Source organism: Poecilia reticulata, chromosome 1 (genome assembly GCF_904066995.2).
Source record: "Poecilia reticulata chromosome 1, P_reticulata-male-v2, whole genome shotgun sequence".
NCBI classification, from domain to species: Eukaryota; Metazoa; Chordata; class Actinopteri; order Cyprinodontiformes; family Poeciliidae; genus Poecilia; species Poecilia reticulata.
In genome coordinates this window covers 31,337,892-31,355,377 of record NC_088830.1, presented here as the reverse complement: position 1 = coordinate 31,355,377, position 17,486 = coordinate 31,337,892, and the positions used below count along the sequence as shown (strand labels likewise).

At 37.7% G+C, this 17,486-nt stretch overlaps 1 protein-coding gene across 4 annotated transcripts; it reads right to left on the bottom strand.

Annotated features, from left to right (window-relative positions):
• Nucleotides 1–675: 675 nt before the first annotated feature.
• g3bp2a (G3BP stress granule assembly factor 2a) lies at nucleotides 676–17,201 on the bottom strand. Of its 4 annotated transcripts, none has more exons than XM_008423067.3 (13): nucleotides 17,025–17,201; nucleotides 14,471–14,589; nucleotides 14,306–14,387; nucleotides 13,908–14,081; nucleotides 12,856–12,946; nucleotides 12,630–12,735; nucleotides 9,639–9,819; nucleotides 8,007–8,108; nucleotides 6,970–7,072; nucleotides 6,830–6,889; nucleotides 6,229–6,357; nucleotides 6,021–6,148; nucleotides 676–4,118 (listed from the first exon to the last, which is right to left on the bottom strand). In XM_008423067.3, exons 2-13 carry the CDS (start codon nucleotides 14,563–14,565, stop codon nucleotides 3,840–3,842), a joined length of 1,530 nt encoding a protein of 509 aa, XP_008421289.1. In that variant the 5' UTR covers nucleotides 14,566–14,589; nucleotides 17,025–17,201; the 3' UTR covers nucleotides 676–3,839. The 4 variants fall into 4 exon arrangements, with proteins under 4 accessions (XP_008421289.1, XP_008421298.1, XP_008421304.1 ...); XM_008423076.2 differs by having other exon boundaries at nucleotides 6,030–6,148; nucleotides 17,025–17,200; XM_008423082.3 differs by lacking the exon at nucleotides 6,830–6,889.
• Nucleotides 17,202–17,486: the final 285 nt, after the last annotated feature.

The window sequence follows — 17,486 nt, the reverse complement described above, 5'->3', positions numbered from 1 at the left end:
GCCAATGTTATTGAATATTATTTTATCAGTCAAGTAGTTTTATTTGTATATGGCCAGTTTACATTTATGTGAAAAGATGCTTAATATTGAATTTCAAGAAGTTTTCATCAAATACAGACACGCATATTCATTCATATTTTAAAGGTTTAACAGATAGTTTTATTGATATAGCTGCCTCAATTGGTCCTTTAAAGGTAAAGCAGATCATCTATAAGTCTAAAACGTTCTTAATAAAATCAAGAAAACCCTGAGCATCCTCTTCATGAGACTGTCTACAGTCAGAGCCTTCATCAGACTCCCTGGAATACAGACTGCTGCAGGAGATCCTTCCAAGTTCTTCAAAAACTTTTTAAAAAAATCTTGAATAAAATGAGTTACATTTAATTTCACTTTGGGACCAATAAAGAATGTTTTTATCTGATTTGTATACATTATCTCAGACTTCATAGCAATCCTGGTTCTAAGATGTGACACAGGATGACTGATGGGTCAATAAGGCATCCAGAACATTACAACCACAAAATTCACTTCATTTTATTTGAAAAGTACAAATTACAAACATCAACCTGGTTGTACTCTTTATGTTCTCAGGATGCTTTTTATCAGAAGTGCTGATTAAAACTTGTCAAGAGTCTGCAAAAAACTTCAGAATACAAATGCACGCCACACTTTCCAGATTTTTAACGTTTTAATTGCTATAAAAGAAAGCTAGTTATCATTTTTCTTCACAATTATAAACTGTTTATCACATGAAAGCCCAACAAAATGCTTTGAAGTTTGTGGTTGTAATGTGAAAAAAGGCAAAGTAAGCATAAAATTTAGGAATACTGTGTATCTTTCATACAGGCGAATCAAGTACAGAGCAGAGCTTTATTACATCACAGGAAGGAGAAAAAAAGAAACATTTTAACATTGTACGGCCTGTAGATGTCACTCACTCATTTAATGTTTAAATTTTCAGCACCACCTCTAAATTAGCTGTAAACACGACAATGTGAGCAGAGCTGTTATCAGTAGTTTATTGTATTTAATTCCAACACATTCAGGATTGCAAAAGCGGGAAAATAAAAGAAAATCTAAACTAAAAACAACTAAAAATGAAAGAACTCGCCACCTGCAACATTTTGCACTAGAATAAAAGTTAAAGGGTAAACACAGTAAAACTATGATGGCAGCCAGCTGTTCACTACAACTGCTAATGCCAGCAATTCATTTCCATTTTCACTCGGAAAGGGCTGGAATGGTTCGATTTAATGAGGGGGGATAAATTCACAGATTCACTTTTACCTTGGACAGGATTTGGACACAAAAGAACAATCTGGGAATCCTACGGACTGGAAATTTAACAACTTTTCCATTAGTAATATGTATTGTTCTGAAAGCATGATGGCTCTTCTTCACCCTCTCTCCTCTTGGACCACAGCTGTAATGTACGCGGATATGATGACAACAGTGACAAGTCCAGCTGTAAAACTGACAGATGTAAAGTTGAATTTCAGTGTTTCAGCTGTAAAGTCCAATTACCTTCCAGCCATGGTTTTAAGCTACTAAAATGACAGATGTACAAGCCAATTAGCTTAAAGCAATGACTGTGAGTGTGTTACAGCCATGGCTGTAAGCTGCAGTAAGTTGAATAAGTACAGTCCAGCTGTAAAACCTACAGCTGTAAAGTCTGATCAGCTTACAGAAACAGCTGTGAGCAACTATGACAGATGTAAAATCCAATTAGCTTACAGCCACATCTGTAAGCCATTATGAGAGTTGAACCAAGTCCAGCTGTAATCGAATGACAGATGTAAAGTCCAATTAGTTTACAGCCATCTCAAATATTAAGAGTTACGCCACGAGTGAGAGCAATCATTTCCACATTTTGCCTTTTCCATTGCTGGAGAAATTTTCTTGAAAGTCCTGTTGTTTAGATTGTCCCAAGAACCTTAAAATTAGTGCAACACCAGCCAGACGAGGAAGACCAAAGTATATTTGTCAAAGAATAAGGAAAAAAAGAAAAATGCTACATCATTTAACTTTTTCATTTCAGTGCAACACAAAATGATCACAAAAAAAAAGAAATTAAACGCTCATGTCTTCCTTTCCCCGACAGAAACCGAAGTCTTCCCTCCCTACCAGATGATTCAAAAGCAAAAATCTGATCCCTTCAGATGAGCGCAGCGCTGACTAGTTTGGCCATAAGCAGGAAAAACAAAACAAAAAGACGACTACAAATGAGCACAGTGAATGATCAGCATATGAAAATACAAATGCATTGACAATAGAAAAATGTCCACAATTATTTACTTGACTGAAGGCTGCAGGTACAAAACTGTTGGGAAACTTGTGAGTCCAAGGATTATCCAAAGTGCTGCCATGAGGTGCAAAAATAAAAAGGTTCAACAGTAAACCAAGCCCGTGTCGAGCCGCGATCTGGTAAACCGGGGTTAAACATTTCATCGTCACCATTGTTACTGTACCTTTTGTTTTTGGGAGGAGGGTAAAAAGTTCCTTAGATGCATTTATTAACCATTTAACAAAACTGCAGGCACCGGTTGTCTCTACAAAACCCAAAAGAAGACAAATTACAGCAAATAAAAATGTACAAAGCTCACAGCAGATCATCTTAGGTAGTCGAACAGTACAGAAAGAGTGAAATCTGCCCCTGAAGAACGTAAATCCTATGAATACTGTTATTTCCATCTGCTCCCAGCAAAGAATAGTTCAAAAAGAAGCAGCTCTTTTCACCCCAAACCGCTTTGCTCTTCAGTAAGACTTGAAAAGGTGAACTAGAAGGCACCATCATGCTGTTTTCTTTTTTTTTTTCATTAAAATTGAGTCGAGAGAAAATAAAAATTATACACAGAAAAGCAAAGCATACAGTAAACCGTGATTTTTGCTGTACATTTATTCGGTTACTCCGCACTCATGACAGGAAGGGAGGAAAGGTTTCGCTCATCCCCGATTCGCAGTCAAGAAAAACAAAAAGCTGGAATCAAAATATAAACAGCAAGCCGCCATCATCCATCTGTTGCTCCTCTGTCCCCCCCGCCCCACTCACTCATTTGGTAAAAGGTCAAGTCCAGGTTGAACTTAATTTACAAATGACAAAAATAAAATAAAAAATAAAAATGTTGTAGATTTGCTTGTCCATCCAGCAGTGACTGCAGAGTAGTTTTGGGTCAAACATTTGAGAAGTACATTGGTCACAGCAGCCAGGCTGTTAAGCTTCTCTCCAGCCGCGGTCCAACGAGGACGACAACGTAACGAGACAGAAGTACCTTTAGTGCATTATGCAATTCTGTAGCCGTGGTCTCTTTTTGTCTGAAAACAGGAAAAGATGAAAGGCTTTTCCTCTGAAACTGCAACCAATTCTGCATCTCACTCTTCCTCGACAATACCGGGCAGAAAACTACAATAGAAAATGTGCAATTGAGGAATTTCATGAATCAACACCTCAAGTTTAAGTCAAGGTTTATAATCTCTGAAAGTGATGGGCTGCACTGCTGTAGATTAAAAGTCTCATCAGTCCCTCCTAAATGTGGCAGATTAGTCCTGCTTGGGTTGCCTTTATTCACAAATTGACAAATTCAAGTTTGAACTCTTGAAATACCCCCAAAAAAAGGATGCTCAGCTCACAACTAATCAGCGAACAATTTTTTTTTCTGTTTGCTTGTTTTGTCTATTTCACAAAGTGGTTGACAGACTGTCACATTCCAAAGCAAGAAGAAGAAAAAAAAGCCAAAAAAACAGAAAAAGAATACACCACCAAATATATACTTTATACATTTATGAGTACGGCTGAGGATGAGGAACACGATACTACTTCCACACTACAGGTGGCGCTCTTCTCAGCGGCGCTGCGGGGGGAAGCGGTTCTCCCCCTGCCCACCGGAGCCTCTTCCGGGACCCATGCTGGGTTTGGGGGCCATGCCGCCTCGGGGCGGCGGGCCCCTCCCGTCGCGTTCGCGCATCATTCCGGGTCCCACGATGCCTCGCGGACCTCCAGGGCCCCGGTCGCTGCGCCGCATGTCCCGACGGTCGTCTCCGCCTCGGGTCTCCCGCTCGCGCACGGCCCTCGTCTTCTTCTCCTCCACGTTCAGACGCACCTCACCTCGGAACATGATGGGCTGCAGAAAGAGGGGGCAGTCACTACACTGGAACTGGGTTTGCACACAAGTTGGTCTCAAACTCAGTTTAAGCTGCATCACTAAATTTTATTTCAGGAGATAAAAATGTTCAAGGCCCAAACGTGGATTTGATACACAGCAGATTGGACCCAACCGGGACTCTCTTGTTCACACAGCAGGCAAACGTGACCCAGATCAGACTTTTTATGGCAGTCTGAACAAACCAATTCCAATCTTTTCACAACTTTCCCCCCAAAAGAAAGCAGATTTCTGTCTAAGCCAGTTGCAATAAATCAACTTATTGCATGATAAATTAAAACAAATTCATGAATTTTAATTTGGATGATTTAGCGTTTTGTTTTCTACCAAAAAACTGGAAGACAAAAGTCTTTAATCTGATGCTTTGGTTCAACTATCTTTTTTTTTTTTTAAGAATTTTGTTTTCAGACATTTCATAAGTCATTTCTTTTCCCATTTCTATTTTGTTTATTTTATATATTTGAAATGTCTTCCAGTTTTAAAGGTTCATTAGAATTTAAAGTTTATTCATCTTTGAGAAGGCATTTTGCTATATGAAAGTATTAATGAGAATAAGCCAAACCCTGTAAATCTGGACATTAACAACGGCTCAGAATTATAAAAATGAAAATGTGACAGTAGCTGATCGCGTGAACAAACTTATTCACGTCTCTTCAACTTCGTTTCTTATGAGATAGAAATTCAGCAATTGAAAAAGTGCGTTTTTTTTTTTTTTACATTATTATAATATGAATAAGGATTTGTAACAGAAACCCACTCTTGGTTCCGACTACACATCCAAACAGAAGTTGGAGTCAAAGCTCCACAAAATTATTGAATTAATAATATTATTTGTGTTTTCTTTTTAACTTCTTTTGTCTTATGATCACGTGACAACACCATCAGCTCCCCTCCTGAATAGACTTTAAAACGGATCCATACACGGAGGCGTCCATCGTTACTTCTGTAAACCGTGCGCTGCTGTATGACGTCGACGTTCTTCTGTGTATTCGGGTCGCTTTAAGGTCGTAAGCTGTTCACACAGAAGTCAAGTTCAGGTTGCATTTAATTAGAAGTATTAACGAAAAAAAGAAAATCATAATAGAGCATCAACACCTGCTGTGTGAACCTGGTCTAAGGAACCAATCCTTCACATTCAATTTTCAGGCTTCAATCTGAAGTTTTGAAAACCACAAATGTTTTCTAGAAATTTAAACCTGCTTGAACACACTTCACTGTTAAGATTGACTGAGTTAGTGGGAGAACCGGACAAAAACGATGCAAACTGACATTGATTTTACTTGGCAGCAGTGGCTAATAACAGCTTATGCTGCTTTGTGACGTTTTCTAAGGATGCACCAAATTTATCTGCTCCGATTTCCTTCATTTTGGGAGATTGGTGGTCGGCCAATACCGACATGTGAAGCCGATCTTCTCTACCTCAAAAGGTCTAAAAATCTTCTGCTCCTCAGTGAGAGTCTGACTGGATCATGTCTGCACATTTGGAGTTAACTGTAATCCCACTGTTGCCAACTCAGCATCTTTCTTGCCATGTTTAGCAACATTTAAACAAAAAAAGTGATATCTGCCAAAATCAGTATTGGCAGTTAAGGCTTTTTAAAGATCAGTAATTGGTAATCTGACAGAAAATTGGTGCACCCCTAGTTTTCTTCTTTTGAACTGATTTTGGAGACACTGTTGCACTGAAAAATGAAATAAAAATCTGGAAACAACAAAGTTCACAAATGATTCAAGCACAACATTCAGTATGAAAGCAATGAATAATCTACACACAAACGGGTAATGATATGAAGGGCTCAACTACTTAAGTATGTCACCACACCACCACCAAATGAAAGTGGGTAATGAAATGTTGATACATGCCCCTTCTACCTTGGCCCCCAGGATTCTCTGCACGGGATCAGAGTCGTCGAAGACCACAAATCCAAAGTTGGGCAGCTTTCCACCGACACCCTTGGTGTTGATTCGCAGCTCCACCACGTTGCCGTACGCTACAAGACAGAGCAAAAGGTTTCAGTCGGGAGTGCCGGATGAGCGCTACAGAAACCGAGGAGGATAAAAACAAACATACTCATGAAGAACTCCTTGAGCTCAGCCTCGTCGATGTCGTGCGGGAGGTTGCCGACAAAAAGCTGATGGCTGTCAGGGTACCGCATGATCCGTCTGCCGTCCATGTCTCCAGATTCAACATCTCTTCCACCTGCAAGTCAGCAAATCATCCTCGTCACAAATTAATCATCTTTTTACACTGCAAACAACACAGTCTTACCAAGTACTTTTGTCTAGATTCTAGTGAAAATATCTTAATACACCTGAAGACAAAACTCACTTACAAGTAACTTTTCAGCAAGAAATAAAAGCTAATTTTAAGTATTAAGTGTAATTTCTTGGTATTCATCGTAAGTAGTACTAGTTCCACTGGCAGATTATTTCACTTGAAACAAGGCAAGTGAAACAATCTGCCTGTGGTACTTTTTCATCAACATTAAGGAATTATTGACTTAAACCAAGCTCCAATTTCTTACTGAAAAATTATTTAGTTTATTTAGTTATTTCAAGTTTTCCACGGTATTTGTATTAGAAACTAGAGAAAAATATGTTCGACTTTGTTTTTTTGCAGTGTAAATGTTGTGAAGTCAGATAAGAGCAGAGCAAGCAGCAGATTTCTGTACCTTTGTTGACAAAACTTAGGTGAGGTTTCCCCGTTTGTGACTCTGAAGATGGAACACCGTCTGATGGTGACAGAGACGTGCAGATAGTGAGAAGAAGAAATAAGGAGGAAGAGAAAGGAAGTGGGTAGAGGGGTCATTACCGGGTCGGGGACCTCGCTGGGTGAAGGTCGGTCTGTCACGGGTCCGCTGGTCTCTGGGGCGGAGAGGAGTTGCCTGCGACTCCTGCTTGGCTTCAACCCGGGGCTGAACAAACATGACGTTAAAATAAATAAGCATGACATCATCAACTTTCACTTAAAAATCAGGTTATGCTTGGGGGTTTTAACTCTACAGAGAGATTTCCTTGATTTTATCTCCACAGTTGTGTGATTGACTCAACTATTTGTAGCATCTAAACAGATGTAATACGTTTATTTTCAACCCTTCCATTCACATGCCTAAATTTTATTCATTTAACATTTTGTTTTTTTTAAAGACATTCATTTATTTTGTGATAAACATGACATCAAATTGACCAAATTTACAAAATAAAAAACAAAAACCCTGAACAACACCACGTGATGATGATCTCCATTGTGAGACAAGTACCACCAGTTGGCTGAACCTCTGTTGAATTGGGTCAGTCACATAAAAGGGGGTGAATATTTATGCGATTACTAATTTTATGCTAAATATTTATATTTAATTATAATTATTTTGTGGAAAATCAGTTCTCTTTGACCTAAAAGACATTTTTTGTAAATTTGATCACAAACGCCAAATTGTGTTTAAAGTTGCACAAACATCCAAGGGGGTAAATACTTTTTAATAGCCACTATCAAATTGAAAAGAAAAACAGAAAACAGTCTTTCGTCATTAAATTGCTGAATCTATAATTGATCTCACTTTCGGCAAGGGGTCTTTTTTAATTAACCAAGATGACCAGGTTAAGCTATTTAAACATACAAACCCTTTAGTAACAATCTAAGTTATTTACTTTTCTATAAAAACCAAATCCAGGAGACAATCATAATTTATGATCAAATGATAAATGCTTGGTTGACATGAACATGGCTCCACACTCCTCCACCCATTTATACAAAGAGAGAAAAACAACAACAAAAAAAACCCCAAAAACAACAGAAAATAGCAAATCTAGTTTCTCAGTGATCAACAACACTCTGGACCAGATGTTTACCTGTGAGCTTGTGGCTTTAACAACATGTGGAGAGAGTCCAGAGGAGGTGACTGTGCCAGAAGGAGGCAGGTTTTTACTGGTCACCGAAGCCCAGGAGAAAGGCTGCAATGAATGCAACGACGCATCGTTAAGGCTGCACCAACTATGCGCCATAACACAACTTCAACTGCTGGACCTTTCAGCTCAGCCGTTACGTCGTCGGTATAAATTCACTACATTGTAATTAAACCAGTGGTCTAAAACTCCACTTTTCAAGGGCCGGTGTCCTGCAACTGTTAGACGTTTCTCTGTTTCAGCACACCTGGCTGTAATATTATCTCGTTAGAGCTGTGTAGCGCTGAACTGCATGCTAGTAAGGCAGTGTCGTCATTTAATTCAAGTGTGCAGGACCCTGGCCCTCGAGGAATGTAGTTTAACCCCTGAATTAGACTAATGAAAAAACAGGCATGTTTCCTCAATGCTTTCTTGCAAACTAAAAGTCCTTCTTCTCAGCTGCTAGTAACAATTATTTTAGTAATCAATCAACTGGATTTAAAAAAAAGAAAAAGAGGGATATTCTACAAGTTTTTCATTTAGCCACTTAAGCCTTTTCAATACTATATTAGAAATACATTAACAGATGAAAAACTAAATTACATTTCTTTTTTAAAATGAGAAAATAAACATTTTATTGTCTAAAATCCAACAACATTCCTTATTGAATCTGAACAGGGTGAAGTTAAGTTATTCCACTTTAATGGTTTTTGTTAAAACATGTTTTTAGGCAAAGGTGTTTTTACCTTAAAGGCGCAGTGTTATCAGTTATAGTGCCATTTTGTAGCACAGTCAAGTAACTATGTCACCTTCAGTTGCTATAAAAATGCTGTGTACATCAAATATGTCGTAGAAGAAACATGACCTCACAATTTCAAGTCTTGAAATTGGGTTTCTGTCTCTTTAAAAACTCGTGCTCTTTCTGAAACTCCACATATCCCCCTTTTTTTTTTTCTTTTTTTTTTTTTAAACCAGGATTTCACTGGGAAGTACCTCTTATAATGAGCTCAGCAGATGCATAGTTCCACCAGGTGTTTGCCAATTGCTGCTGGCTAGACTGAAGGAGCTGAGTGAGTGGGATTGTTCTGGGAGGTGGAAGCTTGTTAACTTGTAATCTGCAGCTCAGGGGAGGAGCTATGCCTCAAAGGCAGAGCTAAGTCCACCCAGGTGTTTTGCACAGCTGAATGGTTGCCATGGAGATTAAAGGATTTCTCTAGCATGCATGAAAGAATCAAGGCAACACTTCAAGTATGTTTTTGATGAAGGAATAGCATTATAGCATGAGGTAAAGCTAAACAAAAATAAATAAATAAATCTTACATAATACTACCTCTTTAAATTCAAAATGTGTATATTTTTTGTAGATTTGGCTTAATTACTGCACTTAATAGGGTTTTGTTTTCCCCACCAGATGACCTACTGTTGGTCAGTATACTCTACTTAACCATTTCAATAATTGAATTGATTCATCACGATTAATCCTTTCAGATCTACATACAACTGATTAATTAGATTTTTTTCTGAGTATTTGCTTAGGAAGACATAACATTTTCAGTAAATCCTGATGTTGTGTGGGTAGAATGAGGCAAATCAACCAACCTTGGCGGGCTCCTGGGCGTTCGGTGGAGACTCCACTGGCGCCGGTGAAGGCGCCTTCTCCTCCATTTCCTCCACCGCCTTTTCTTCTACCTCAGGTTTAACCTCCTCGACCTTTGGCTCCTGCTCAGGTTCTGGTTCCGGTTCTGGGGCTGGCTCCTCCATGGGCTCCTCCACACCATTACTGCAGGGAACAATTCAGAAAGTGGTCAAATAATGAAAATAGTCAAAATTGTCAAAACATACATTTTAAAACTAAAAATCTCTAGTCCCCCCCCCCCCCCCAAGAAATATCACAAATTGACTATTGTAACTCATATCATCTAATTATCTGCAAACAGTCATTGTGGATGTAGGTTTGTCACAAACGTTTTGACAAAAACTTTAAATTACTGCAATAAACCATAATATTGTCATTTTGAGACCATTTTCAACCAATATAATGATAACGTAATAAAGCAAGTCCATTCTCCCAAAGATCAAAAAAACCATAATTTCTAAAGGAAAACCTAACATTAAAACTGGAAGACGTACTAAATATCTAAAAGAACAAAAATCAAAAACAATAAATAACAAAAACCTCCAAACTGAAACAATAAATAAAATGAATTATGAAATCTCTTTAAAAATTCCCCTTCAAAAACGATCATTGATGGGGAATAAGACTCTTGCCAATATGATGGATAGAAGAGATGGACTGAACTTCCTCTTCCTCTCTCTGCATCCATGAAGATTCTTTTTAAACTCTGGTCAATCATTTTGAGTTTCAGGCATTTTCTTTAACTTTCGAGATGCTAATCAGCTGCTCCCAGTTGTAACACCACTTTGTTGCCTGCCGCCTTTAACGCATCACAGCAACTGTTCAAACTTCAGAAGGTAAACGCACGGCATCCAAAACGAAAAGGAATAATTGTCCAAACATGCAACACCTCAACTGAAGGAACAAATCAGAGCTGCTCCAACATCCTGCCACCATTAGTGCCGTAATTAAAGAATTGAATTCCAGCTGAAATTGACTCATCTGCCCAGGCAACATTCTTCCAACCCGTTTTTGTTTAATTTTTATGAGCTTGTGTGAAATGTGGCCTCGGCTTCCTGTTCCAATCTCACAGCAATGGCAGCCAGACTGGTTTTATAGCCGGTTTGAACCTTCCCCTCAGACACTAGCGAGACGTTTTTAATACATACATCTTTGTGGTGCTTTTATACAAAGTCCCTTGTGGGTCAAATGTGACTTTTTCTTGAGTTATCTTGCAAAGGTTTTGCGTTTCCTTGTGATAGATTTGGCATTCTCTCGTAATAATGCGCCTGACGGCTCATATAAGGTTTTTGTAAGGATTTTCTGTGTATGTTAATCTTGAACATGCACCAATACATCCATTTTCAATCAGATTTTTGCACCAAAGAGTTAAGAATGTATAAACACATTTCCACTGAGGCTCTTAAAAGATATTTGCAATTTCAAGTTGACATTTGTCATCACTGTGACTGTGTACAAAATAGACCAGGGTATATTTGTTAATTTACTGTGAGGAAACGCAACAGAAAAAAATTCCCGCATGGCCCCTTGGTGCTTTTATTCTGAAAAATCAGCCAATCTGGCACCACCAATGACTATGCCACATTGAAAGCCACTTAACTCTCCTCATTCTGATAATTTGAACCTTTTAAGTCGTCTTCATCACGTCTACATGCCTAAATGTTTCAAGCTGCAGCCATCCGATTGGCTAATCGAGATGTGTCCTATAAACTGGCCAATGAGTTCAATTACAAATATTCGCAATTTATTCTAAAAAACAAATGAAAACTACATTTGAACCATATCCAATCATATTTATTACCACATATTTTTGTAGAATGATTATTTACCCAATACTAAATTAAAATTTCTGCTGTAATGTTCCTGCAGAAATTCAAACATAGCTATGCCATAATTAAGCCTAGCTGGTATTCATCAGGCTGGTAAACTAGTTTTCCATGCAACCGATTAGCCTCTCAGGGAGCAGCTAATGCTGCACATTTCTTTTCTCTTTCAACGTCACATTAACTAACTGAGTCATTCCAGCCAGAATTGTAAAAAAAAAAAAAATTCCCCTTATTGACTGGAGACTTGCGTCTGATAGCTGTGGAAAGAGTTTCAAGATCCATCCTGTTGCATTAAATGTTCATTTATTTAAAACTCTGTCAAGCTGTGCTTTCACAATGTTTGTCTTGAATGGCACCAAATCTAAAAAAAAAAAAAAAAAAAGCAATGATGCCGATATTATGAATAAACAGGAGCAGCAAAAGCAAATGAGGTGGATTAGCAGTAATTCACTACAACAGACGTTGTCATCAAGGACATGTTACTGTGGAAGATCATCTCCGCTGCCCAGAAAATTAGCTATTAGCACCATGAGACTGTCAAACAGCAACAGTCTACAATCAGAGGCCTCGTTAGGTGTGTTGTGACACTGACTGCTACTGGAGGTCCTTCATACTTACAGCATATCGTTAAAAATACTTGGATGAGATGAGTTACTACAGCATTTAATTTCTCTTTAGGATAAATTTTGACTTGAAATAATCAATATTTATAACTGATTCGAAGAGACAAACCCCAACACAAGGCTTCCTTAAACCATCTTGTACATCTTGTACCGATGAGTATTACCGTATCAATTGATTTCGACTGTATAGAAATTATAATTTAGATTGAATTAAGACAAAACTAGATGTGAATTAATTTTAGATTCTATATAAATTTGAATACTTTGTCATTGTAGGAACGTGAAATTATACTTAAACTGGTGTTACATATTTAAACTGAATTATAAAATGCAATAGAAGAGAATAAATATTTGTTAACCAGAAAACAAAGGAAAAAACCTAATCTTTTTCCACTTCGACTCTCATAATGACTTTAAGACTTGTTCCTGTAGCTAATTGAATAAATAATGGTAGAGTGGGTTTTGAAAACAACTTTAGTTGCTCAGATTTAAGGTCTTTTCTTACGCTACAGGGTGAGCTTCATAGTAGGTGGTGCTGTTGGGACTTTCCTGAAGCGGCTCGGGGGACGCCTGCCTCTCCTCCGGCTCCTCTTCAACCTCCTCCTCCGATTCTGGATGGGTCGAAGAAAAATCAATCAATGGCCAGATGTTTTTATTTATTCACTTCCATAAATATTGTATGGATGTAAATTAATTTTCCATTATGTAATAATTATTCAAAACAACCTTACCTTCATCAAGCTCAGCCTCAGAGTCTCCAAACACTTCGTCCTCATAGCAGAAGATGTCGTTGTGGACGTAGAACTTGTTCGCCACTGAACCCTAGCGACAAAGTATTTTTTGTAAAGGTTCGTGTTTTGTTTGGTTAAACAAGCGATCTCAGGAAGTAATCTCTCGAGCTTGACTTTACTGAACACAGTAATAAAAATTTAAAAAAAAACCAACAAAGAAAATAAATTTAAAACAAACAAACAAAAGAGGAACAACAGTAAGGTGTATTGACATGTTCAAATGAGAGGGTAGAAGTATGAACTTATTTTTACCCCTCAGTAGCATCATCCAATTACTATTCACATCAACTTGGTTTTAACATTCTTAGTATTTTCCATGTCCATACCTACAACTAGTGCATTCATATTTGCATGCTATTATAAGCAAGCATCATTTTTAACATATTAAAATATTTCTAAATCAATACATAATACTACAATAATAATTGACAATTTCAATAGTTACAATAACATTGATAAAAACGGTAATAGGTAATTATTTCTCATGTTAATATGCAGTGAGTGTCATCTTAAATTACATTTTAAACTCTTTGTTTGGACATTGGTTGATTGCCTGATATACAAAATCTATTACTTGTGGTTCTGAATTTTGAACTTTTAAATTCACATTTTTCCTTAAATAATAAACACTTTCCTTTTTGGCTTTAAGCAAAAAAACTGATATTTCACTATGTCAGCAAATATTAACAGTTTAGATATTATGAGCAGGGCATTTGTATGATCCAAATAACCACACTTATCAATTACTATTATTGCAATGTTATTAATTATTGTAGTCAAGCTCTGTATTGATGCACAATAACTCTGTATTGATGCACAATAACTCAAATAAAGTAAAACTAGGGAACAAACCAGGACATGTTTGGCTTTATTTTATATCTAATTTGAGGTTTCCATGTTATTTTATCATCAGTAATCAATATACAAGTAATAATCACCCTTTCAACTCAGCCTTGAACATGTAAATTGTCCTGTATGATTGAGGCACTCACCTCTGGAGCCAGTACGAATGTTTGCATGAATTTCCTCATCGGTTGGCCGTTGTTGGACAATTCTCCAAGCACCTGCACCACGACTCCATCACTCAGCGTGGCGTGAGCGTCAACATGCCTGATTTTTGTGTGGCATTCACTGAACTGCAATGACATGACCTTCTTGTGGATTTCCTAAAACCGCATAGAGAAGAGAAAACAAAAGTTGAGACAAAATAGCTACTAAAAAACATCATCATTCAATGCCAGAGAATATTCTGTTCACATCAATTCATCTAATAGTAAAAAGATTTTTTAGCATAGTGTTCATTATTCAAACGTAGAATAGCATTTCCAAAAAGCCAAATCTCAATGCATCAACCACTTCAAAAATTAAATCACTGGACTGTGGTTCTTACCGCTTGCCCATACACAGCCTCTGCCAGCTTCCCACTTGGATCAATTCCTCCATGAACATATGAAGAGTTCCTCCCATAAAACCTAATGACATAACAGTTAAGAGTATACACAACACTTAGGAGCTGATGTCCAGAAAAACTACCACATTACAGTGATGTAATTACCTGTGCAGAAAATCGGGTGCCTTGTTCAAAAGTGTGTAATACTGCCTCACAAACTCCCGCCCTACAAGCAGGGGACTTGGCTTCTCCATCACCATTTCTTTGGTAAACAATATTAAGTGCTGAAACAGAAAGAAAAAAAGCAAAATATTATTGCTATTCATTGAAAAAGATTCATTACAGTAGACTTTGTTACATTCAGGTCTGAAAAACTTGGATCTGATAATTCAGACTAAATGTTTGAAAAACTATTTAAGTTGTAGTTAGATGTTAGACAGAGGGGCTGGGTTTTTATTAGTGGTTCTGGGACACCAATAAAACGTTTCTCAATGCAGGAAATGGCTCCACAATATTTGATTTTTCATTCATTAAGCATTTACTCTGGACAAAAATGTTATATGTGGCTGGTCAGAGAACCTGGTCTAGATTCTAAAGTTCAGAGAGTCGTAGAAACATTGATGTTGGAAAAGAACGAGGAAAATATGGGTTTATCTCAACCTGTATAGTCATCACAATACTGATTATGGCAACATTAAGTGTTCATAATATTATGCAGAACATGTAATCTTAAAAAAATAAATCACTCGTCAGTCCTGCACATTTTAACCAATACCAAGATAAAGAATTAATTCACTATTGGATACAGGGGACAAACCAGCAGTAAAATGTGATAAAAATGGTAACTTGAAACGAAAGAGTGAAGTAACCCAGAGCAGCTGAAAAAAGCCAAAACTCGTTGATTTTAATCCAGGTCTGTTTATAATTGAACTTCCAGGTGAATTAATCTACATCAAGCGTGTGCTTGCCCATCTAGCAAAAGGAAGTACAGGACCAGGTATTCCAGATGTGTCCTATTAATAAGGAAAATACTTTTTTTGTCCGGTTCCATTTTTAAACAAGGTTTTACCTGTAATACTACATACAGGCAACAACATCTGATACAATTTAAATCAAAATAGCTATTAAGCATGCATCATTTACAGTTTCATACTATAACATAAAAAAAATAAAAAATACATGTCAACTGTCAACATAGCATTTAATGAAAAACAATGACCTTCAAAATAAATAACTGATACATTTTACTAGCTATAACTCAATGGCAGGTCATTTGACAACATCTGATAAGAGTTGTTGGAACTACAGTTTAAATGAACATGCAATAAAGAACAATACATCTGAGTCAATCTACATCATGAAAGAGTTCAGTTCTGTCTGGGATAACAGGAATACATTTTTCCAGCCAGTAAAGGATCACATCAGGTGTTTTCTTCCAACAAAAACACTTTCACTTTTTTCCTCTTTTTGTCTCTGACCTAATTTACCAAACAGGTAGTGAAATCTAAGAATAAAACGTTTAATTCTGTTATTTCAAACACGTTTGCATGCCTTGTTTCCCCAGTACTAATGGCTTTGAAAGAAAAGCTGACCCATTTAAATATTTAATTTTTAAAAGCTATATAGCAAGAGTCTAAAGTTGTATATGTCATTTGTAGATTATTTAATCTAGGGTTTACAGGTCACAACTTTTGAGAGACAGGCAAAATTATAATTCCGACTATAAATCAACCCTGCATTACCACAACTGGAAGCTTACTGAATAAAAAGATGAGAAAAATGAAAGAGAACATAATTTAAACAACATCCAAAACTGAACGGTCCCGTAAAATTCTTCACAGTGGCTAACATGTTAGCCATCACTGAACTGCGCCATCAGATTCATGCTAGAAGACAAAGAGGGGAAACCGGCTGTAGATGAAAAGAGGAAGCGACCTGTGCAGTCGTTCATGTTCTTAAGTAGGTAAAACGATCTGTACCATCATTAAAACATCGCTATTAAAGCTGCGTCACACACCTGAGCAGCGTTTTTGTGCATAAATAAATGGCCTGGTGCTTGAGGCCTTTCATGTATTCGCCTGACAACACTTTGGCACATCTCGCACATTTGTCGCATGTTCACAGACGACAAGACGTGACAGATTCACGTCTTTCACGAGTGTCCTCAGGTAGGAGAGATTTCAGGTGAAGAGTGCCAACACTGCGTAGTAACCCTACATCATCCAGATGGCATACAAGGAGACTGTTAGTGCTAATAAATCGGCCTTTTCACTGTCGAAACAACAGCAACTCTGAGGTTGCTACAAGGCAAGCTAACACTGGCGCTTTCCAACTTGTGGCGTCGTCGCATTTCCTCCAGCCGTGGGTATTTTTTATAGTCCAAGGAAGGGTTTCATGTCATTAAACATTAAAGGTTCGCAAAATAACACTGAAAATCGGCATCAAATATGTGCTTTTTACACGAAACGCCACAATGGAACAAGTTGTACGCTATCTTGCTTGAAGACAACAAAGGAAGGCAGACTGACAAAGCTACTCAAAATGCCCATATAAATACATAATTATGCGTTTCATATAAACAGTAACACATCGACTTTTAAACTTCGAACGATAACTGTTAGAAATCGACCAGTTGTGATTTGGACTAGACAATGCAGCTAACATTAAGCTAGTTAACACGGCTAGCTCGCCGGGTCGTCCTGTAGCAGTGCTAACTTACCTTTTGAGGGACCTATCTATGCAGACAGAAGTAAATGTAATAAATAAGTACAAGTAACCGGCTGTAAACTGCTCTGAAATACAAAGTATCCCAGGCGAAATATTCAATATTTCCCACACTGCTCTCTGAGTGCCAGTGTGGTCCCTACTGAACCACAGATTGCAGATTTTTAAAGTGATACGTTCCGTTTATTTTTTTACCCCTGCAATCTGGACCTGGGAACCCCGGTGCACTGATTCAGCCAATGGGCTGCTTACACTAGGCGACATAAAATGTGACGTTAAACGATTAGCCCCATAGCCCTGCCCATGAAAAACTTTCTCCAGGAACGGGTTCGCTCTTTCCTGATAGAGGACATAGAACAGAATAGAATAGAATAGAATAGAATAGAATAGAATAGAATAGAATAGAATAGAATAATGTCCCTCCATGTGGAAATTCAGGTGTACCAGCAGTAAAGTG

Coding starts and splice junctions, on each gene's coding strand:
- g3bp2a (XM_008423067.3), bottom strand. CDS start 14,565: ATGGTGATGGAGAAGCCAAGTCCCCTGCTTGTAGGGCGGGAGTTTGTG. Junction 9,820..12,629: donor TATGAAGCTCACCCTGTAGC/GTAAGAAAAGAC, acceptor TGTTCCCTGCAG/TAATGGTGTGGAGGAGCCCA. Junction 6,358..6,829: donor CCTAAGTTTTGTCAACAAAG/GTACAGAAATCT, acceptor GCTGACTTGCAG/GTGGAAGAGATGTTGAATCT.